Raw genomic sequence first — 23249 nt, 5'->3', positions numbered from 1 at the left:
AAAACAGAGCTTTCAGAATAAAAAAAACTCCCTTTTCAGCTAACCCGAGATGGCTAGTAAATTATTGTAGTGGATGACAGCTATGTGTTGCCATATTTTTATATCAAGCACATGACGCGTCGTTTACTCAATATGTAAAAAAGTACTAGGCGTGAGAGCTTGGGTTTCTCTCTCCTAGAAAGTGCCAATTTTAATTGAGATAAATCCAGTGTTTTAAAACCCGGACCGGCCCGGCGGGTCGACCCGGGACTCGGCCGATCCGGGCCTGGGACCGGTCCGGGTGGAGGCAAAAACCCGCTCGGGAATTGGCCCGGCAAAACCCGGCCAACCCGGGACCCGATTCACCCGGTCAAATCCGGGTGAGACCCGGTCAATTTTTTTTTTTATCGCCAGTCATTAAACAATGTCGTTTTTATCCTTCTAAATGCCAAAACGTTGAAGACAATGTGAAGAACAGAAGAAGAACGAAGCAAAATCATTTACAATTGGCAAACCTAATTTAGTCCCAGCCAATTGCACCGGCTGCCTTTTCCGATTAGTATTTCAAGTTTTCAACTACTATTTCTTTCATTCACCTTAGAAATTGAGTTCTTCACTTTTGATCCAACACCTGATAGTATATTATAGTGCTTTTTGCTTGCAACCTTCACATCTACTATATCCCTAGATGCTTCTACCATGACTGGAGCATCGGAGCCCGAGTCTGTCTTTTTGTGTTCCTCTCCTTCCTCCTCCTCCTCCTCTTCCTTTTCTTCGTCTGATTTTGCCTTCTCTCTTTCAACTCTTCTTTCTTCTGTCAGGTCTCCCCCCACTTGCCTTTCTCTTGTGGAGCTCTGCATCATGTCAAATAAAGAAGTCTTTGTTGACATACTCTCATCATTCCCTCTTATATTCTCTGCATCAATACTTCTCTCTGCTTTGTGCTCGAATCCTTGTGCATCAACGATTCCTGTAGCTTTTCTAGGTTCCAATTCTCCTACTCCAACACCCTGCGTGGCTTCAGCAATCGGCTCCTGCAGCAGCACTTGTGAAGCATCTTTCTTCCTCTCTGTGGTTTCTTGGGGTTCTGCTTCTATTGGAATTGGCTTTTCAGAAGTTGAATCAGAGTCTCTCTCTCCCTGATGAATGTCTTGTGTGGTTTCATTGGCTTCTGCAGGAGCTTGGAGGCTTTCTTTTTCTGATATCTTTGTGCCAAATTCCTGATAAAAAAAAAATCAAGTTGCAGGTAAGAATGAGAAATGCTAAGAAAACACTCAAGGATACATAGAAGCAGATTGTTTTCTTAATGTTTTTGTTCTTCTTTTCTTTTCCAAGATCCTAGTGGGGGTTCAAATCACATGTATTGTTGCTGTTCATAAAATCTCATTTTTATGCTGAAGCTTCTTTCTTTTTCTTGAACTAATTGCTAGAAGAAAATCCATGACATTATATGATTCCTCATTGAAAAAGTTTATAATGTCTGCACAAGTCACAGAAAGAGTTGGAGCTCTTAAAAAAACGCTAAACGTTTTTTTTTTTTGTCTGATTTTCAATTTTGTCAGAAAAGTGTGTATGACAGGCTTCCAATACAGAGGGCTTTTTATTTTGGTTGATCAAAATTTTATTGATCCAGCACCCTTGTTAAATTGTTGATCAAATTTGTGGATTCTATTTCTCTGCGTGATATTTTAGTTGGTGATGAAGATCAGGGGAATATTTATTTTCTAAGATCAGGCATTCAGGCTCACCATTGCTTGCTTATATATGTAACAAGGGTGGAATATGAACAATTTCTACTGTTAATTTGTTGTGGTCCTTCGTTAGTATTATTTTGATAAATTATTTATTTCTACTGTTATAAATTGTTTATTTTTAATTCTTTTGCATTGAATGAAAACCATGAGACTGTCATTGTTAAATATTTATGAATGGATTGCAAAGTGAGTTGGCTTGAAATTATATTCTCTCTTATAAATTATGTCAGGTCTTAAAATGTCTTCACATGATGGTAGTACTCCAAGTAGTGATCCTTCAACGGCCCAATCATTTCACATGATGGTAGTTGTTTTGTTTTAAATATTTTAGAATTTATGTTTTGTTTGTGTTTTGGATATTGAATTAAATTTATGTTATTGGTTTATAATTTAAATTTGGTTTATGTAAGTGTTGCATTGTAACTAGTTATGTGTTTTTTTTATAGGTGTTTTTTTTTGTTGACCCGGGTCAACCCATCTGACCCGTGACCCGATCACTTGACCGGGTCGATGACCAGATCGGGTTTCAAAACTATGGATAAATCTTTATTTAAATTAATAATTAAAATGTCAATTAAGAACTCATCTGATTATACCATACTTTTTAAATATGAGATAAGAGCTTTTATGATTATATTTGCAGTAAATGTTTTAATAATTTTATAGATGTCTGTTTACACAATAAATTGTAAAGAAATTGAACATGAATATATTCTATTAGAATAAAAAAAAAAATTGTTATTTTTATATGGTTTTCATGAATTAATTATTATTTGATCTTTTTCATGGAACTACGTAATTTTTATGAAGATATTGTTTTTAGTTTTTAATTTTTAAAAAATTAATGATAAGTTTTTGCTTAAAAAACACGTTATTACTGATAAAAAAATTATATGTTTTTATATAAAAAATTAATAAATGAGATTTTTGTCTTCAAAAGTATTTTTTTCTTATGAATATAAAAAAAGATATTTATTTTATGAATATTTATTTGAATTATCTTGGAATTTGATTAAAAAATTATGCTTTTCATAAAAAAAAAGAGATATTTTTGTCAAATACAAAAAATGCATAAATGAGGAATCAAGAAATACATTTTCTTCTCTGGATGTTAAAATTTCCATACTCTTTCGAATATTTATTTTAATTATTTTATAATTAATTAGAAATTAGCTTTAAAAATTCATGGGATCAATTAATATACGGTTGTAAAATCCAGTCCTTGACTTTTGGCGAATGCAAAATTGTCTTATTTATTTTGTAAGCTTAACTAAAGTGGTGATTTCAATACTGTTTGCTTGTTATCATCGTTCATCGAGCATTAAAATTAAACAACATATATACTTGAATCTAAATGTAAATAATTAATTAGTTTAAAACCGGTTATAGAAAAGAAACTTAATCTAGCTAGCTAGGTGAACCAAAACTGCTTTGGGATTATTTTTTAAAAAATAATATATAATCATCACGACAAGGAGATTAATTACATGGATCATCTCCCTTCAACCTAGCTAGCTCCGAGTTGGATTTGAACTCACGTGCATCATGCATGCATCCAATATGATCCAACCATGCAATACATGCATGTCCTCAAGTTACAATACTAGTGGCGTTGTAGAATTGTGAAGAGTTTTTTCTCTTAAATTGTTATGATAAGTTAAAAACAATAAAATAATACATAAAATAAAGGAAAAAACGAGCCTAACAAGCCATTAATAAAAACAAAAACATGATGGTAGGTGATATTGATCAACCATAGACGTCCTAGTTATTGGGTCTAGTCTTTAAGAAATTCTTAATATATATTTTGACCAATTTAAAAGTGAAAAATTAGGTTGTTCTCTTAAGAAAAAAACGAAGAAAAACTAGGAACTGCACCATGTTTTCTTCTTTGACCGAAATAATTAGTTCCTAGCTATTCGATATATATTACTATTGTTTTCATATTAATTTTGACAAAAACATACTTTTACTCCAGTTTTTGTTTTAATTGCATGTTAGTTTTTTTCCCTTTTTGTATATTATTATTTTTAAATTATTATAACGATATTTATATAAAAAAAATCCGGGGTTGTATGACACATTTTACGCATTTAGGATGAGGTTTTTTTAAAAAAATAATAACATGAAAAGTAAGAATTAAGAAATAATAATTAACTCCTTGTACTCTTAAAATTGTTTTGATTGAAATCTTATGCTTGAAAATCCAAAAGGATAATGTGCCACGTCAACTCACATGCAAACTAATGATATTATAGCTCTGTTTGTTTTTGCGTTTCAAAAATATTTTTGAAAAATATTAAAAATTTTATATTTATTTTTTGCTTCAAATTAATATTTTTTTGTGTTTTTAAATCATTTTAATGCGCTGATGTCAAAAATAATTTTCTAAAAAATAAAAAATATATATTATTTTAATATATTTTCTAATGAAAAACATTTTAAAAAATAACAACAACTATGTTTTCAAATACGTGATATAATAATAAAGATACGGTGACAAAATAAAATACATGATCAAGAGACTTGATGAATACAAAAAATAGTACAAAAGTTCAATAATTTTTCTTAAAAGAGTACAAGTTTCAAATAATGGACAAAATTAAATTATTATAGATGTCCGGGGGTTGATTTGGGGTGCTGATGACGGCATTATATTAATTTATAATTAATGTTACTCCCCTCGAAGTGTATTTCATCTCTCCATAGAAGTTATAATGGCACTAGTGTTGGGGGAGAGACATATGAACTATAACCAAAATTAAAGGCTCAAGAACACTATAACCAAAATCAAACAAGCTATTAATTAACAAACCACTCGGATGGATTTAGTTTCAAGATTAAAATTTGAAACCAAAATATTCAATTTAAAACCAAATTGCTCGCCCATAGCTTCATCAACCTGCCAGTATAGTGTTTGAGCTCATTCATGATGATAGTATTATTTAACTTAAACAGACTTCTTCAGCACTAGCATGCACACATGCCGTTTTCTAGAGTGTGAAGTACTAGGCATGACAGAAACAAACTCAACACGACGAAAAAACATGTAGAGCAACAGCACGAAGCTCTAGCACCTAGCTAGCTACAAGTTATGCAACTCCAAGTTCTAAGATTATTAAGGTTATACAGTGTGCTAAAAGTCTCTTGGATCAACAAATACATTCCCTGTTACTTGCCCCATGACCACGGGTTCCTCGTTGTCATCAGTGATATTGTCATTCACTTTCTTCAGGTACCAGAGGTCATTGATGAAAGACATGGAGGATTCTTGGGGCACATGCTCTATTAGAGGATCAGAGACCCCTAGCTCACTAATAATAACCTTGCAGTCCTTCACATTTTCAGCCAATCTTGATGCAAAGCTCCATATGGATTTCATGAGCTCTTGGAGCCTCTCTCCCTCTCCATAAAGCCCGAACAGAAAGAGGAACCCAAATGGTTTCTGTAGCGAGTGACATATTGGGAATTTAAGGCAAGGGAAAATCTTATCTCTTGCATGGCTTAAAGTTGCGTGAAAAAACTTGAACGGATGGTGAGACTTTCTTATATGAAGCTTGTATGCCTCACAAGAATTCCATATGCTAAACATAGCCCAAGAACTTGGAGTTCTAGTGATGATGTCTTCATTCCTTTCATTACTGTGCAAACTAATCCATTCCTCTTCTTTAAAATAAGATACCCATGTACCAATGCTCAGCTTTTCCTTCAAGATAGCATCAACGTCGGTTGGATATATGTCCTTGCTCTTGAACTTATTGTTGTACAAATAAATGGCCTGGTCTGTTTGCAGCTTCTCTATTTTTATGTCTTGAGACAGGCCCTTTACAGGAAGACTGGCTGGTTGAACAAATATGACCAACGAGGTAAAGTTCATGTAATTGCACTTGGAAGTGAAGAGATTCGTAGAGGCCACATTGTTCTTTTCAGTTGCTAGGAAAGTATAGTGTGCCCCATTTCCTATCAGCCATTCTTCAACTGACTTGACAAGTTCCAGCCCGATCCCCATTCGTCTACATTAATTAGGTTGCACAAATGTACACGTTCATAAATTAGCATAATGCAAGCAAATTAACATATACGTACTGTTTATATGCTCAAGTACTTTTATGCATTTCTCAAACGTAATCTCATGTAGTTAGTATAAACATTATAACAAAACACAGGCAAGGAAGTATGACATTATGAGAGAAAAATAAGATAGATTATTCTCAAAGTATCTTTATATTAACTAAGCAAACGGGTTATCAACTGGGACTATCCATACAAAGCAGGAAAGACAAAGTAGAATTTCGTTTCAAATCTGCTCTTTTCACCTTATTAAGAACAAAAAGAAGCCAAGTAGCTGCTAAATTAAATCCGCTCATATATATATATATATATATATATATGGTAACTCCCTTTCACAAACTAACATCTTAGAACTTCCTATCTCCATGCATGAGGGTGCTCACAAGTCACGAGCATGTGTTTGTGTTCTACATCTTGGCTTATAAAAAAATAAAAATTCTTCTTTGTTATTCAAGATTATTAATTACTTAAGCCTGCTAGTATTCCGTTAGCTTTCAATATTGATGGGATTATCTTTATCAAGATATTTGAACAAATAAGAAGATGATAAACTATATATCATGATGGTTTTATGACAAATAAGTTGTTCGATGATATTTGCAACAAATTAGCTTTTTGAACATGCTCAACATAAGTTCCCTTGTTCAGGAAATTAACCATGAAAAAAACAGTCAACTTGCAAATATACTCAAGTAATAGGGGGAGAGAGAGAGATACCGATGTCTAGGAGAAACTCGAAGGCCTAGGATGCAGCCCAACCTTACATATGATGCTCCAAATCTAGTCCCCACACATTTGATGCATCCTTTAACTACACCGACAAGTTCCCCATTTTCACGCAGCTCGGCAACCTGTAGGCCATTTCAAGCATATCAGTGGTCGACTAGCTAGTTAGCAATCAAGAAAGCTAGCTACACATGTCTTATGGGGGACAAGGGAGTTCATTTCCTTAGTTGTAGAGAGAGTTAGAAGAAAGACAAATGATCAATATTTCACTATATATAGGTTAGCAAGATCATATTCCGTATAATTTGATTTGGAGAAATTAAGCTGGTAATGGAGAGAGAGAATCCATTGCTGTAGTTCACCCACCAGCATAACATGAACAGGATAGAACCTAATCCTAGATAGAGGGTCGCCCATCATGTTGGTGAAAATGGAGACTTCCTTATTAGATCCTATCTCGCACTTCCTCTCAAGCTTCCCCACCACTTTAATATCCCTGTCTTCATTGTATTCCCTTATTACAACCTTGTTCTCTATACTGCCACTCATGATCTTTGGCTAAAAAGAAAGCAAGTATAACTTGTTACTCGATCTCAAATGGGAAATAAAATTGTTTCAATGGTTTGAATCTTTCTTGAATAGGCTAGCTGCCACAACCTCCTCTTCAATTACTTTCTTATATAATGAAGAAGTCCTATTTGTTTCTTTATTTAATTTAACTTCTTCTTTCTCTTACATATATCTATGCCCTTTTGTTTGTTTCTAGCTGGCTCTGTCGATGTTACACCGTCCAGTTTAACCATGACTGCGTACACTGTTGGTGTGATCGGGATGCCATAAATCCACCTATATGGTTTTTTTACTAGTTAGGTTAATATTTACTCTTCATATTTAGGACGATAAGTTGTATACTATCAATATGCATGTATGCTGTGTCACAAAAAGACAAAAATGGAACAGTAATGTTACCAAAATGATTCCCAGCTGAATCTCTTAATCTTTGTAATCATTCTATGTTCTATTTACTTTTTCCATGTCAGTTGAAATGAGGACATAAGATCTGTAGTCCTTCATAAAACAAACAGAAACACGGGCACAATTATATGGTGGCTGCTTAATTTCTAGACTAGTCTTCTTTATCCCATTAATCTATCCACACAAAAGGCACAATTAGTACTGTTGTCATCAAACCATCTCAGGGGCTTATTCATCCATTGATCTATTCACACATACATATATAATATGTATGAAACTCAAAAGATAGACAGCAGATGTCTTTATGAAAAGACTTCTGATATTTGAGTTGTTGTTATGTGGTACAAGGGAATAATTGCATTACCCTACACTTTATATATATATATATATATATATGATAGTCTTGCTTTTGCTGCTGCTCAAAAGCATGCAGGGCCCTTTTAAAGTTTTGTCCAAGTAATTTGTCGATGGTTTTGTAAAATAAGAGAGATTGGGACTCAAGTTGGAGTCCCACTTATAATACAAATTGTTAATAATTACAAAGACAGAATATTGTAATGAAGTTTTAAATAGGTGTTGGCAATCCATATATGCATTATTTTTTCTTTGCTCACAGGCCTCTCGGTTATTTAAATCTTAATTACAATAGTTTGATCGTTATGATTAATATTAGCAACCTGTTGTTATAAGTTCAACTGGAGTCCGCATCTCTTTTATCTCACAAAAAATTATAGATAAACTACAAGCTCAGTGGAACGTCTGTTGGGAGGATTTTCTCTCTTTTTTTCTTCTTATGATGCTGTGGCAGGTTTGTTGTATACCCACTTCCTCGACGTTTGCAAGTAGAATTATAGCTATATATTTATCTCTAGTTAATAAATCAGATCACGTTCTTTTAAATAACATTAACTTATTTTAAAGGCCTGGTTTAAATAGTAAGAACTAAGAAGGGAGGTCGTGTCATAGGTTAGCTTCCATGAATTGCGAGAAGATCTGGAAACGATTCTCATAAATATATTAGTTGTGACAGTGTCAAAAAATAGCTATAGAAACAATTTGTTTCGTTAAATTAAACCCGGTATAGAAAAATGAAAACAGGATAAATCTTCCTGGGCATAGAATCATTAATTTATTATACTTTTCGGTAAGCGGTGTTCTGTCAAGAGTGTGAAAACACATAAGAAAGCTTCTTCTTTCCTGGACGCTAGGTTTAGTGGCAGTGCCACCAATGATGTGCGCATTGTGGTATTCATTTGTTATTATTCATTTTGTTGTTTTTGCTGTTTTATTCTCTGCTGCCACACTGATTGATGGAGCAAACACCAAAAAGCCTAAGAAATTCAAATAGAAAACCATGTGAAACAGGTAGGCCATGAAAGGAATATGTATCAATCATTCAGGGCATACTTATGAAGTCTTTGCAGACCCCCTGATTTGCTACTTCATTCAGATCCCAGCTGTTGTTGCAAAGTAGTCTCGCTTCTATGATTGGTTTTTTGTCTTGTAACTTTCTAGCTCGTTTAAAGAATCCATATGATTAGAGGGATAGGAATAATCATACAGACCCAGTTAATATTCGGGTCGGGGCTGGAAAAAAAAACCCGAAAGGATAAACTAGAGAGAGAGAGAGAGCTTAGGATTCATTCTCTCCCGCTCATAGTCGTCTCACTCTGCGCATGATAAAATGTACCGAAACCAAAGATTAGTAGTGGCTATGGCGGTAACAACAACGACACCACTAGCAACAACGACACCAGTAGCAGTAGTTGATGTCTCCCCATGTGATTACCAATTCCGCCGAGCTCGAGCTATCATTATCGATCTCTTCAGTATCTATTTGGGCATAGATAATCTCTTTCAGTACTCTGCTCAATCCCATCAATCATGAATACTTTTTAATTCTCGTTTGACGGCGAAGCAGCCTCTAAGAACCTGATGGTTCAGTTTCATGAGCCGCTATGATTTTTAAATTTATATTTTATTCAAGGATTATTCTCTTATTATTATTACTTATTTAAAATTACTTTTATTTCAAGAACAAGACCGGAAAACGTGTTCTTGCTCTCGGCAGAGAGCTTCCCACTCCAAATGAGCAATTTCTTTTAGATTTTGAGCAACCTCGTGCCCAATTTCAGGTAAAAATATTTTACCATCAAATTACATCATTTTTTTTTTTGTCTAGCTCTGTTTAAATGGTAAAAAAAATATTGTAATTTGACAATGTGACGTGTTTAATTATACGCGTGTGTTGTTTACATAATCTATTTTAGTTTTAATTCACGTGAGCCCATAAAACAATGAACTACACTATATTATTCTTAAAAACATTATGATTAAATGTTTCACTTTATACAATAGAGTTATATAAAATTATTTTAAAACACTATTTAATATTTCAAATTTCTAAGCTAAATTAAATAATTATATAATATGATATTATAGTCTTAGAAACTAAGTTTAAATATTACAATTCTATTATTTCTGAATCTTTATCTATGAGATTACAATTTATCCGTACCACTCCTTTTTCAGTGACATTATGTAATGTGTAATTAATATTTTAGGAAAGATAATGTGAGAGGAGACGAAGGAAGGAAAAAAAAGAGGTGAGGGATGGTCAAGTACATGCCCCACGTCTCAGAGACCTGAATGTTCTGTCAAAAACACTTGAGATATGCAAGTCAGGAAAACGAGTGATGGAGAAGAGACGTATAAATATAATTTATACTATGACTCTGAACTTTTATCAATTAATGTTTTAGCATATGCCAACAGGAAAAACAAAAAAAGCCCCCCATAAAAGGGGAGTCGGGATGCATAACTAGCTAGTCTAGGACGTCGTGTTTTTTTCGATTTTTTTTTTCTATGTAGACTTTTTTTATATGTATAATTGATATGTATTTTTTTAAAAAAAAATTAATAATTTAATTTGATATAAAATGTGTAATTATCCAGGTTTACGGTAATAGTTGTAATTTTCAATCCAACCGTTAAATCAAACTAAAATTTTATGTGGAATCGCCTTACATGTTTTTCTATCTTGAGTTAAAATTTCAGGTGAATCGTAGTGTGGAAAGACATCAAAAATACTTGTCAATCAGAGTCCTACCTCTACGCATATTTTAGGATATTTTTTTTATATTTTACTTGAACCTTCAATGAATTTGTTATCTCAGATTTATTCGACACTAGCATGGTCGATGATTGGAAACCGTGACAGATCCTTTTTTTTCAATAGGATGGTTTAATAAATCCTAATTATTATAATGTCAATAAATAATTGCATGTAAACTTCATTATAAAAATAAATTTTAAAACTGTAAACACTGAACCTATCAACACGATTAAACACGCTTTGGCTTTCTTTAAACTTGAAGTTTGATTGTGGATTGAAACGTCGTCGTGGAGAAGAAACCGTTAACACATAGTAATTTGTTTTTCTGGATAATACAATTAATACGATGATTTTAGGATTCTATATATTAATATATACATATCCTAAATCATGCAGAATTAATAACAAATTCCCCAGATCCCAACATGCACGCTTTCATTTTATTTTTTTTCCCTTTACTTGCACAATCTAATTAAAATCTTGATTTTTTCGTCTTCGTGCCCTGTGTAGCAAACATGGACACCTGATAGTTCTGTGAAAAGGGCAAGGGCAGGAGTAAAATGTGTGTTGTCCTCGTTTTTCACTCTCCCTGGCGAGTTACCAGCAAGTTTTAGCGAGGTGGTACGTGGGGATAAGAAGGAATACAAAGGCAGCACTGTTTGATATCCAGCTCAAAAAAAAAGAGAGAGAGCTATGCAAAAGATGTATATGACACGTACTGGTCTTTTTTGTCCCAACACTGACGTCTTGGACGCATGGATACAGCAGGAATTCCAGCTCACTATAGTTCCAACACGTGTCCTATTTCTTGAAAATAAATTCATATCCATTTAGTACATATATTTTGAAATTCATACAACTCAATTGATTGGTGTCGTGAGTTAGTTTCTTATGGCCATCTCCAAGAAGGAAGAAAACAAGCGAGGCGCGCCTTTTTATTAGACAAGGACGATTTTTGCGCCTGGAGAGAGGCCCCCTTGTTATCATCACAGACCGAAAGACTAAAAAAAAAAACAGAGAGAGAGTTAAAAGTGGTCTGGGCTTCGTATGGTCTTGTGCAGGCCACCTAAGCAATAGAAACAAAATTGTTAAACATATATGTCCAAGACACGTGTGGACATAGGGTGCCTTCGTTTTTTTTTTCTTTTTTAATTAGTTTTTTTATATATATATATTCTCCGTCGGTTTTTAAAAGTTCTTTCTGTTTCATCTCCGGCATTAACCGGACTTTTTTCTTTGTTCGGTGTATGCGTTCTCCATTTAAATTCGAGTTTAAGATAATAGCGAGAAGGGCATCTAAATCAACACTTCGAGATTCTTCTTTTTCTTGATCCAAGATTTAGGCAGGGAGAGAAACGAGAAGAAAGAAAAAAGATTTTGTGAGAAACAATCTCACCGCCACTGAATTTGAGAATCCACGGACGAAACTTTATCATAACACACTTTGCTAGCTGCTCATGATATACCGAATTGTGGTTCAGCCGGGGATATCAGTAGGAATTTATGTTCGAATTGTTCGTCCTTTCCTCTCGGAATCAAACACCATGGAAAAAGCGAGTTCAGTGGTTATAAATTTAACGTGGATCATAACCTCTCTCGGTATATGATCCTATATTACTTCGAGGTACCAACGAAGAACTCATTCAAGGACCGCAGATTAGTTTGTTTCATAAAAAAAAAGGTTTTTTAAAAATTATTTTCTAAACTTTTGTATTATCATTTAAAACAATACTTTACAACTAAAAAAATAACTAGAAATTTTTTAATATTATTTTGAATAAAATATATTTTAAAAAAAATATATTTTAAAAAAAATTATAGAAAATTAATCGTTGATTTTTTAATTACTATATATATTTTTTACATTTTTTTTATTCTTTTTAATTTCATTCCTTCAAATTTATTTTAATTTAACCCTAGCCTAAATGCCACACAATGGACTATCAAGTGATTAAATCAAGAAAGAACAATGAAAAGTGAAATGAAAAGGCAAGGATATATTGTACTGACCTTAGTTAACACATGAGATTTTATGATCCCGGTAATAGACACAACAACAATAAGTTAACTTGGTTGGATAATCTTTTTTCCTCCCCTGTTCTCTTTCTAGTTAGGGTTTGAATGAGTTTTGATTGAGCTCAGGTTGGATTAAGTCTAGAACTACATTGAAAAGTTATAAAAAAATTAAAGATAAAATTTAAAAAATATATTATATTGTATCAACCACGATCAAAATTGGGTTAAGCCATCAAATTAACAACTCGGGTCATGAACATGATCCCAACAAGGTGATTCATTTGGGCAACGAGTCTCTTTGTTGTCCTATCCCTTATTCTCTTTCTAGCTAGGCCTTAATTGATTCTTTTTTAGCTACAAGTTGGATGAAATTCAAGACTAGATTAAATGACATGAAAAATTAAGGATAAAATAAAATAAAATAAAAACTTAATTTTGTCATTAAATTCAATTGGTGTAAAGGAAATGGAAGCAACACGCGCACGCGCACGCACACATGTGTGTTTCAAGAACTAGCGTGTCAAGAGGCAATCAAGGTTAGTACAACAAGTGCGGTCTCTTTCAAGACTCGATGGTGGTCTTTTTTAATGTCGATGAAATTGTCTTGTTAAGCTCTTTATACCAAGGCGGCACTTGTCAATGTCAAACTCCTAACTTGATTTTGATGATATTTTCTTTTTTTTATGTCATTCGTTGTCTCGAGATTTGTGCAATAATATAAAAAACACTATAGTTGTTCGTAATGTTTTATTTGGATGTGCAAAGTGCTTTCTACCGTGGAAAAGACTTTTTGAATTTAATCTTTACCAGGACAAGTGAGACTAAGATAGCAAAAGCATACAAGATTTTTTAAAAAAACTAAATGATAACAAATGATAAAATTGTATTTTTTTAACTTAAAAAAAAATTACACCATTGATAATAAAAAGGATGAAATCAAGAGATAAAAAATACATTAAACAATAAAAAAAAACAATTAAATGTTATGGCTAAACTCATAAAAAAAAAGACACATAAAAAACTCATACTCGCCCATCTAGGAGTGATTTCAAAGCCAAGGCTTGCGTGCTTTGGTTTGACATATATTCTTTAGTCTTTTTAAAGAGCGGACAACCTATTGCTCACCTCTTTTTTTTTTTTTGAAAAAAATAATTAGATGACTTGCCTATTAAGATAGAAAAGAAGTCATTCCTCTTCTTAGATTTACTTTTTAGACAATATTAAAGTTTAAAATAACCGTTATCGTACTTCTTTTATCAAATGAAACTTAAAAACACTAAGATCAATCATTTTTATAGTTCGGCAAAAATGATAACTCTCTCTACATTAAAATAATATATCCAGTGATACTCCCCCTCTTCTCTCACAAATTAGAGATTAAAAGATAATAATAATAATTTTTTGTACTAAAATTAAATTTGAAAAAAAATTAAGGGATGGAAAGGGTATAATTTTAAAAATTAGAGGATCAAATTGAACTTCTCATACCAACTTTGAACACGCCACTTATTTTTAATGCCTTTTCAACCCGGTCTTCTTCCTTTAAAATTTTGCTCCTGTTCAACAAACAAAAAACAATGATTTTGCAATTGAAGGACTCAATCGATAGAAAAAAAAGTTTGGAAATCAAAATGAAAAATATCGGTTGTAATCAACAGTATGCACTTTGAGAGTATGTACAGTATTTTAAACTAATGAAAATCACCCGCCCGTTTTAGTTTTTTTTTTAAAAAAAAAATTAATACGGTACTCATTTTATGTTAAGTTTCTGGAATAGGAGCAAACGCGAAAAATGAAAATGAGACCAGGATACAAAGACCAACCAACCAGCTACTCTCTAACCCTCCAATCCTATGGGACCATGATATGGTAACGCTACTCTAATCATGCAAATCATCAATCTTTTTCAGTTTTTACTTACATTGACAACTAGCTCTCGCCCACACGAATCAGAACTCCCAGCGTCCGTATCCACATACAAAGACGGACCCCACTGATTTACACAGCCAATAGCCACGTCAGTACCGCCACCAGGACGCCCATGCATCGCACCACTATCATCCACAATGCTACTCACACCTCTCATCCTCCTAGATCTTCTCCCCTTCTTGCGACGACCGCACAAAACTCTTCAAAGCATCGTCATGACCGTTGGATTTGACTTCATCATTAGTTTTGTGATTGAAAAGCACGGTCTCGATAGATTGGTCTGAACACTCCTGCCATTTCATAGATTCCAAGTCTTGTTTCGCTTCACCGAGCGAGAGTGATGCGTCATCGTACGGTAAGAAATTGTCTTCCAGTGTCGATCGCTGTGTTGCTCTAAAAATTAAAAATTAAGAAAATAGAGGTTAAATCACGTGCCTTGGAGCGCTTGTGTGTTCTTCTGAATCCATGCATCAGAATAATCTGCGCAAAAATAAAAGAAAAATAATTAGGAAGATAAATAAGGTTTTGTTTGGTTGGTGAGAAGTGGAGAGAAAATGGAAGGATCGTGATAAGTGATACCTGATTAATCTGGGCGGCGGTTAAAGCATCATCATTGAAAGGATCTTCGAGGAAGAAGGCGTGGTCTTCAAGTGAAAGTGTTTTCTTTCGCCTCGGAATTTTCTGATCGCTGACGCTCGGACTCTCTCTCACTGACTCGTTTTCTTTTCACTGTGTGGATACTGTAGCTGAGAAGTGAGAGGGTGTGGTGGGGTCGTGGGATTTTGGTTGGCTTATAACGGATTCATCCCTCTTTGTGGTGGAAAATTACCAGCACGATGCACCTCTGTCCTCATCCTCAGCTCTTGTGTGCTTGGTCCCTATTTATGGGATTATTGACAACTACTTGGAATTTCTGTTAATAAACACAAACATTCACCATTTTTTTTTTCTCGAGACGAAATAATCTAAAATTAAAACCAGTCTACATCTTCTCAATGTTTTCATCTGCATTTTTAAACATCAGGGAAATGTTGGCCTAGTTAAAGAAAATGATGTGTGTGGTCCTAAGCTATTAAATGATCAAAGCGTAAATAGTTTTTATCTATTTAATTCATTGAATGCAGATAGTTTCTGAGGAAAACTAATGAAAAAAATTGGTCATTTTATAAGTTATGTTATTTTTCGATCCATATTAAAATTAGTATTTATAACCTAGCTATCATGTGACATTAAATAACTTTAAATGCGCACCGGATTCCAGTGTAAATTTGTGAGTTACGTGATATTTATATAATAAATACTAACCTTAGAAAGTATATAGCTCTATGTTTTCTCCTCTCCTTTATAATAAAATAAATAAATAAATAAAATCATTTAGTAGGTGGTCAAATGGTAAGAGTTTGAAATTAAGGGGTTTACTCCCCCTGTGGTCTAGATTCAAGCCTTGTGGTTGCTAATATAATGACCACTGGAGGCTTATATGGTCATTAACTTCAGGACCCGTGGGATTAGTCGAGGTGCACCCAAGCTGACCTAGACACCCACGTTAATAAAAAAGTAAAATTAAATAAATACTAAGGCTATGTTTGTTTTCCGGAATTCAGTTTCCGGGAAATCACTTTCCTATGTTTGTTTGATAATATGAAAGTTGGTCAACGGAAAACATTTTCCGGAAGTTGTGAAAAATTTAGAAATGTCATATTATTAGTTGATTATATCAAATTTGATCATCAAACTTTTGATTGCTATATATATTTTGTTTTGAATATTTATTTTTCAATTTCATCTCTTAAAATTTAATTTTTATATTAACTTTGGTCCTCATTTTTATAATTGTTATTTTTTTTTCCCCTATCATTTTTTTATTGAAATTTTTTATCTATCAAATTTGGTCCTCATTCTTTTGGTTGTTACTTTTTTTTTTGAAATAATTTATGAAATGTTAATTATTATTATTTTAATTTCTTCATCTTTTATTTTTTTTATTTTTTAGATTTGATCTTTATTATTTTGATTATTATTTATTTTATTTGAGATAATTTATGAAATTATATTTTTTTTTCAATTTCATTCTCATTCAACTTTTTAATTTGTAAGATTTGTTCCTCGTTATTTTAATAAACCTGAGAAAAATAAAATATCAATAAATTATTTTCCAGCTCATTTTCCATGATATAACTAAACACTGGAAAATATTTTCCAACTTATTTTCCATTACACTACCAAACATCAGAAAATAATTCACTTTCCTGGAATTTATTTTTCAAAAAAAAACTACTTTCCAGCAAACAAACGAGACCTAACTTTAATTTAAATGAAAATCTACTAGAAGAACTATTTTTTTACCTGTTTTTTTAGTACTATCTACGCTAAATAAACTAGATATAGATTATTTGCGCTGGGAATCTAAAACTATGCTTCTATCTTAGTCATCAAAATTATTATTAGAAATGTTATAAAGTTTTTTGCTAATTACGAGAAAAACATGGATGGATTATCTATCAACAACACTGTGCATTTGAGGCCAGAGAGTATCAGAAACCCATTAACAAAGCAGGTCCATTTCCCGCCACTATGCAAATGGGCCCACAAACAACTTATTGTCCAATTCTCTGCACCTTTTTGCAGAGAGTGCAGAGAGGTCCACAAACAAGTGGGGCACTTATAATCCGTAGCTGGAGACTGAGAGCCGGATCAGATGAACATATAAATTTTTTTTTCTTTACAAGAAAAAGACTCCGATCCCATCTCTCTCGAGGAGTGTGGGGGTATTGATCTGACCAGCGTTCCATGGTTGCTGCCAATTTTCTGTGCAGTTTATCCAGATTCAATCAGTAACGATTGAAATATATAAATGGGACCATGTTGCCTTGGCTTCTACTGCAATCCAGAATCTGTATTCGCACATAGTTAATTGCACTGGCTTGGTGCAATCGCGCCTCTTCTTCCTCTGTCTTTCCCATCCTCGTTCATTCTCCATTCCATTCCCTAATCCCAAGTGATAGACAGGTCGAAATCTTACTGTTGGTGATTCTTAATTCTTAGTTTGTATTTTAATATCTAATACATAAAGAAATGTCATGAATAAATTTAGATTTTATCAGAATATTACCGCTTGAATTGGAAAACAGTTGTAGATCTCGGTTATATCAAGTGAGGTGATTAATTATAAATTCAATTCGGAAGCAAGTTTTGAACGCGGTAATTAATGACGACGAGAGAAGCGAATCATCGATATAAAATTCATTAGAGCTCACTGTCAAATTCGAGAACGGTAAAGCTAGAGATTGTTGTTATTGCAAGATTTTTTTTTTCTTTTTTTTTTAATATAAACCACGCGGTGTCCTGTACGCTGGTCCAGACTAATCCATGCTCGTACTGGGTCGGCCCACAAAGAGGTAAAGTACTCCCCAAAAGAGGTTTTCTATACACAAGGAAGGGTCGAACCCCTGACCTTGTTTAAAGAATGAGAATACCAAACCACTCAGAACCTGCCCTCTCAGGTTGTTATTGCAAGACTTGAATCAACTGCAAGAAGTTTTCGGGCTTTGAAGAATAATGAAAATATTAAATATTGAAATTGTTAGAGAGAAGCAGTAGTTTACAGAGAGGGTTTGAACTAGGAGAAGAAAGATTTTTTTATGAAGGTTTGGAGGATGATTTTTTTTTATTAGTTACGGTAGATTATGTAAAAGATGTTGATAGATATTTTTTATTTTTAAATATATTAAAATAATATATATTTTTTTAAAATCAAAACAATCTAAATATAAAAAAATAATTTAAAAAAAATCTAATTTTCTTTGAAAAACACGCAAAAACAAATAGTATACAAATGAATATAACTTTAGCAACCAAAGATTATTGTTATAATTGTTTTTTTTTTTTTTGATAACCCATAAGAAAGGGTAAAAATCTGAGGCTTATTTTAAAGTTAGGCCAGAAAGTATACAAACCCAAACCCGTACTGTACTGTACTGTAGGCTAGGTCCAAGTGATATCCAAATTATAACCATGTCATCATGACTGAAGCGTAAGCGTGTATCGTCCTCCACCTCGATTTCATCAAAACCGTCCGTTTCGCTTACGGTCAGTTTTTGAAATTGAATCTTCGACGTGGAACCCACACCACCCGGAAACTTAACCAACTAATCACCATCATCTAATCTCTCGCTAATCAATCCCAACGGACTCTCAGGTTTCCGATCATCTCCTTCTTCAAGTAGTAGAAAAGTTATTAACGTCACCGGCTGTGGCACGCTTTAAACTTGCCAATTCTATCGAAGTCAGGTACGGTCTCGTTAATTTTCACTCTTTATGTACTGCGTGATTATTACTTTTATGCTTTGATGGTCCATGAAATGTTAGGGTTCCCAACCTTTTAGAGAAATTTTGGATCGGAATTGAACGTGTAGCCTTTTAATTCTCTTTTATTGAGCTGAGAAATCCTATTTTCGATAGTTTGAGAGGGATTTGCTGTTTCTAATTTTGTTGTTCTGCATTTAGTTGACTTGCAGAAAATAAAATGGTTTAATCTGATTAATTGAGATTACAAAGCAAGAATTACACACGGATTTTCTATTGGATGTTGAATTCGGTAATTGCACCTTGACTTCGATTTTCAGATATTGGAATTTGCTTTCCCTGGAATGGATTGAAGTTGACTGTTATTTTAAAGGGTGTTTATTTAACTGAATATGTTGGTAGAGTGAAGATAGATTTTAGGTAAACACGAAAACTTATACAAGGTATATAGTAAAGCTACCTTTTCAGTAATTTTACATTCGGGTTTGATTGATAGAATTACTTGTTCTTGACATTGAAGTAATTTTTTAAGGGTTGTAAATGCAAGTTGATATACTTGATCTAATAATGATGAGAAAGAAAGTGGTGTTATAGATGCTTGCATGTTATGCAGAGGCAGGTTACAGATGCTGCTCACTACCTAGTTTTATTTTAGGACCGGGATTAAAGTATTTGACTGGAATTAGTGGTGCACTAGTTTTCATTTTTTAAGATTCTATAGATTTGATTTATTTTTTCCCTGGCCCAGTATTGAGTGTCCTTGCAATTTACAGGCTTTTTTTGTCTGTAAAAATATAGTCAAAGTTACACTTCATGGCAAGGATAAAACCTCAGGCATTGCTAAATCAGAGCAAAAGGAAGAAGGGGCCAGCTCGAATCAGTGCCACTACTATATTTCTCTGTAACTTAGTTGTTGTGGTGATTGTATTGTCCGTAGTTGCAACATATAAGCATTGGTCACAAAGGTTTGCTGTCCCTTCCTTTCTCAGTGGCACCTGTTGTTTTCTGGATCATTGTCATCAGTTTTCTCAGGAGAATCTACTTATGGATCTTGTTAAGAAATTATTCTTTTGATTTAACATGTTATTTGCAGGTCAAGGAACCAACCAATAAGTGGTCTATCGACTTTTGAGGTATGTAATAGGATTTTTTTTTCTTCTTGTTTTTTTTTTTAAAAAAAGGTCGTCAGGTAGTTTCTTTGTCATCTAGCAATTCAGGGGTTCTGTGGTTGATACAATCATAATTTTTCTTTTTATTGAAGTAAATCCATCCTATTCAAAGCTGATACCATTTTATGTTATTCAGGACACTGCCAATTCATTTGCAGATTCAAAGAAGTATGATCTCCCTGGTTATGCTGTAAGTTGTTGCGTTATCTTGCTGCAATTTTTATTCTGTGATAGTTGATTGTAGCAGATGTTGGTTGAGGTGCTGGTCACAGTGTATTTATTTGACAAGAAAGGTTAAATATCTATTTGGAAGAGCCACTTTTGTGTGAGTGTGAGTGGGCATGTGAAAACACGTGGTATATGGAGACTACTATTATAATAACAAGCAGCATTTGAAATGTAATGTGTGCCTGATGGACAGTCTCCTCCTGCATGAAGCATGATAAGATAAACTACTACAACAGACAACGGATATTTTAAAGACATAGAATGTATCTCTGACTGTCATTGAGGATTGAGGAAGTCCTTTAGATGCAATTGATTTATTATTTCTTCTTGAGCCCTTCTTAACATCTCTGCTTCTATCTTAATGTCTTTATGACTAATTGTTTGTATCACTTGCATAAAATTGTACTTGTGTTGCCATAATGTGATTGGAATTCCTTGCAGTTATTTAAGTCTTGATTTTTCATTCCTCTGTAGATTCTGAATACATCAAAAGGTTATATAACAGTAGAACTGTACAAAGATGGTTCTCCAATGATAGTGGACAAATTCCTTGACTTGTGGTAAGCAACAACATATGTTGGTATTCTTCTAGCTACATCCACTGGTTCCATTAAACAGAAACATAGTTCGTTGAACAGAAATATAGTTCATTAAACCGATATTTTTAAGCATGCAATAACAAGAATGTGTTGGATGAATTTGGCTTTTTTTATTATTATTTTAAAATGAGAGATTGCTTAGAAATTCCATTCTCTTTACTTACAATGTTTTTTTTTCATGATTTGGTGTAATGGCAGAACACCAGTTATTTGATCAGTTATTAGTTTGGTAATGTAGTTATGATGATGCTCTTTCTCTTTTCATTCTTGTTTCCATTTAATTATATATTCATTTATCTTTGTTTTACTCTTAAATCTTCAAATTTGGTTTTGCAGTCAAAAAGAGTACTTCAAAGGGATGCCTTTCCATCACGTGATCAAGCATTATGTAATTCAAGCAGGGCATGGCCAAGGCCTTGGTGCTGCTGAAGATTGGACCACTAAAGGAAAGCTTCACAGTAGGCTTGCTACAAGGTTTTCTTGCTTGAGATTTTATGTCTACCATTTTACGGAATTTGGATTTTGTTTCCTGCAATGATAATTTCTAATTGTGATAACCAGCCCAAAGCACGAAGCTTTTATGATCGGAACCTCAAAAACTAGAGACAACACAGAATTTGAGCTATTTATTACAACTGCACCCATTCCAGATCTAAATGACAAGCTTTTGGTGTTTGGACGGGCCATAAAGGGAGAGGATGTGGTGCAGGTACAAAGCATGTTCTTCACGAGTGATTTGTTCCTCTGCCTTCTTGCTGCATCATTTTTTAGTAACCTTTTATCTGCAATGTTCCATCAGGAAATTGAAGAGGTGGACACAGATGAACATTATCGGCCCAAGTCTCCAGTAGGGATCATTGGCGTGACACTGAAACGCGAAATTTGAGCAGTATTAACTGAGTTCAGCATAAAGTTTTCGCAAGTGCTGTGGCTGCTCTCTGAGATACTGATTATTTGACATTTCTATCAAGGTTTTCTGGGTGCGACGCCATTTCTCTACATACTTCTGTTTCTACTTTCACCGTGCAGGCCTCTTTTGATAATTTACTAGTTTTTTTGTGAGGGGGGTGTAGAATGGTTTAAATTGGCCCGACTTATTTTGGGGATTAAAGGGCCATTTTTAGATTGGAGACATCTACCACGACCCTTACCAGGTCCTGTTATTGTTACCGATAGTTTGTTGTTAACAACGGTTGTACTGATTTATTTCCTGTTTTTCTTCCCATTCTGACTGTAAACCTTGTTAGTTTTTTTTTTTTTTTTTTTTTTTTTTTTGGGGGGGGGGGGGGTTTGTTTATTTGAATAGCACAATTTTTTTCATTTCTATATTTTAATATTGGGTTTACTGGAATTGAAATTTGTTATTTATTTTGGTTCAGTTATCGGGTGTTAAAAAAAATATCTTAATATTAGATTGGTGCTTGGTTTATGTTTTACTATCATATTATTAAATAACAAATGGTCTATCATATTGTTAAAATGGTTTTGAAAAAAAATGCTTTTTTTATGTATTTTCTATAGATATTTTGCTATCTTAGAAAAACTTATTGACATTAAATTGTTGCTTGATTTTTTGAGTTTTTATTTTTTATTATATTAGTAAATAAAAAATGATTCCATAAAAAATATAATTATTTAAAATTAAGTTTTATAATTTATTTTGATTTATTTTTTATAGGATTATTCTGTTCTCATAAAAATATCTTGATTTTTAGTTAGTGCATGGTTTTGCAATGATCTTTATTTTTTATCATGTAATTAAATAAAAAATTATTTAAAATTATTTTTATTAAACTTAGTGGAGTTCATGATGAGTTTAGCGGTTTAACATGAGTTAATCTAATATATTTTTGTTTTAATATTTTGTTCAAGAAAATATATCAACTTAAAAATATTTTTAAAATCAAATATGTTTTTTTCTTCGAGTTTTTTTAAATTATTAAATTAACCGGACTACATTGTGATTTTTATACAGTTTAATTTAAAGAAGGTTTTCAAAAAAAAAATTGATCCTGTCGCAGCATGTGGCATTGAGTTGTCCGGTATTTATTACTGCTTGAGAAAGCCTTTAATTTTTGAAGTAAATTTCGAAATAAATAGATAAATTATAAATTACTTTGGTAAATTAATTGTTTTATTATGCATGGGATACAGAATAAATTTGTAGTGTAGTTTTTTTTTTTAGGAATCAGCTCAACATGTGTTTGTAAATTTGGGGAATTAAATTTGTAGTGTAGTTATTTTCAAATATCATGTTATCATCTTCTTTGTTACAAAAACAATTACATGGAAATGTGCTCATCAACCTCCTAACTTCTAACCCATGCATCTTCCAAATATCGCGTTGAAATTATATAATTTTAGTGTTTGCTAATTCCTTTTA

The 23249-nt window shown here is 33.1% G+C and overlaps 2 protein-coding genes and 1 long non-coding RNA gene across 4 annotated transcripts; 1 reads left to right on the top strand and 2 right to left on the bottom strand.

The window, feature by feature from the left end:
- Nucleotides 1-4556: 4556 nt before the first annotated feature.
- On the bottom strand, nt 4557-7262 carry LOC7485820 (probable N-acetyltransferase HLS1). Its single transcript, XM_002314908.4, has 3 exons — nt 6897-7262; nt 6522-6655; nt 4557-5746 (listed from the first exon to the last, which is right to left on the bottom strand). The coding sequence occupies exons 1-3, from the start codon at nt 7077-7079 to the stop codon at nt 4870-4872; spliced, it is 1194 nt and encodes a 397-aa protein (XP_002314944.4). The 5' UTR covers nt 7080-7262; the 3' UTR covers nt 4557-4869.
- A 7127-nt stretch (nt 7263-14389) lies between these two features.
- On the bottom strand, nt 14390-15540 carry LOC18102608 (uncharacterized). The gene is made up of 2 exons (XR_002984158.2): nt 15145-15540; nt 14390-15045 (listed from the first exon to the last, which is right to left on the bottom strand). It is a non-coding gene; the product is annotated as an uncharacterized LOC18102608 (long non-coding RNA).
- Nucleotides 15541-18558: 3018 nt separating this feature from the next.
- On the top strand, nt 18559-22104 carry LOC7468099 (peptidyl-prolyl cis-trans isomerase CYP21-4-like). 2 transcript variants are annotated; one of them, XM_024609793.2, is made up of 8 exons: nt 18559-18855; nt 19669-19835; nt 19964-20003; nt 20176-20229; nt 20742-20827; nt 21203-21340; nt 21428-21575; nt 21666-22104. In XM_024609793.2, the coding sequence occupies exons 2-8, from the start codon at nt 19684-19686 to the stop codon at nt 21750-21752; spliced, it is 705 nt and encodes a 234-aa protein (XP_024465561.2). In that variant the 5' UTR covers nt 18559-18855; nt 19669-19683; the 3' UTR covers nt 21753-22104. The 2 variants fall into 2 exon arrangements, with proteins under 2 accessions (XP_024465561.2, XP_052312711.1); XM_052456751.1 differs by having other exon boundaries at nt 18560-18855; nt 19644-19835.
- Nucleotides 22105-23249: the final 1145 nt, after the last annotated feature.

The sequence above is a fragment of the Populus trichocarpa genome, chromosome 10, assembly GCF_000002775.5.
Source record: "Populus trichocarpa isolate Nisqually-1 chromosome 10, P.trichocarpa_v4.1, whole genome shotgun sequence".
NCBI lineage: Eukaryota > Viridiplantae > Streptophyta > Magnoliopsida > Malpighiales > Salicaceae > Populus > Populus trichocarpa.
The sequence above is the reverse complement of the archived record's forward strand: the minus strand, read 5'-3'. Positions and strand labels throughout refer to the sequence as shown.

Bases quoted from the DNA above. Each gene is read 5' to 3' on its own strand.
- LOC7485820 (XM_002314908.4), bottom strand. From the start codon at position 7,079: ATGAGTGGCAGTATAGAGAACAAGGTTGTAATAAGGGAATACAATGAA. The intron at 6,656-6,896 runs GTGGGTGAACTA...AATGGCCTACAG, and splicing joins ATCCTGTTCATGTTATGCTG to GTTGCCGAGCTGCGTGAAAA. The intron at 5,747-6,521 runs GTATCTCTCTCT...TAATTAATGTAG, and splicing joins CGAGTTTCTCCTAGACATCG to ACGAATGGGGATCGGGCTGG.
- LOC7468099 (XM_024609793.2), top strand. From the start codon at position 19,684: ATGGCAAGGATAAAACCTCAGGCATTGCTAAATCAGAGCAAAAGGAAG. The intron at 19,836-19,963 runs GTTTGCTGTCCC...TGTTATTTGCAG, and splicing joins TATAAGCATTGGTCACAAAG to GTCAAGGAACCAACCAATAA. The intron at 21,576-21,665 runs GTACAAAGCATG...ATGTTCCATCAG, and splicing joins AGGGAGAGGATGTGGTGCAG to GAAATTGAAGAGGTGGACAC.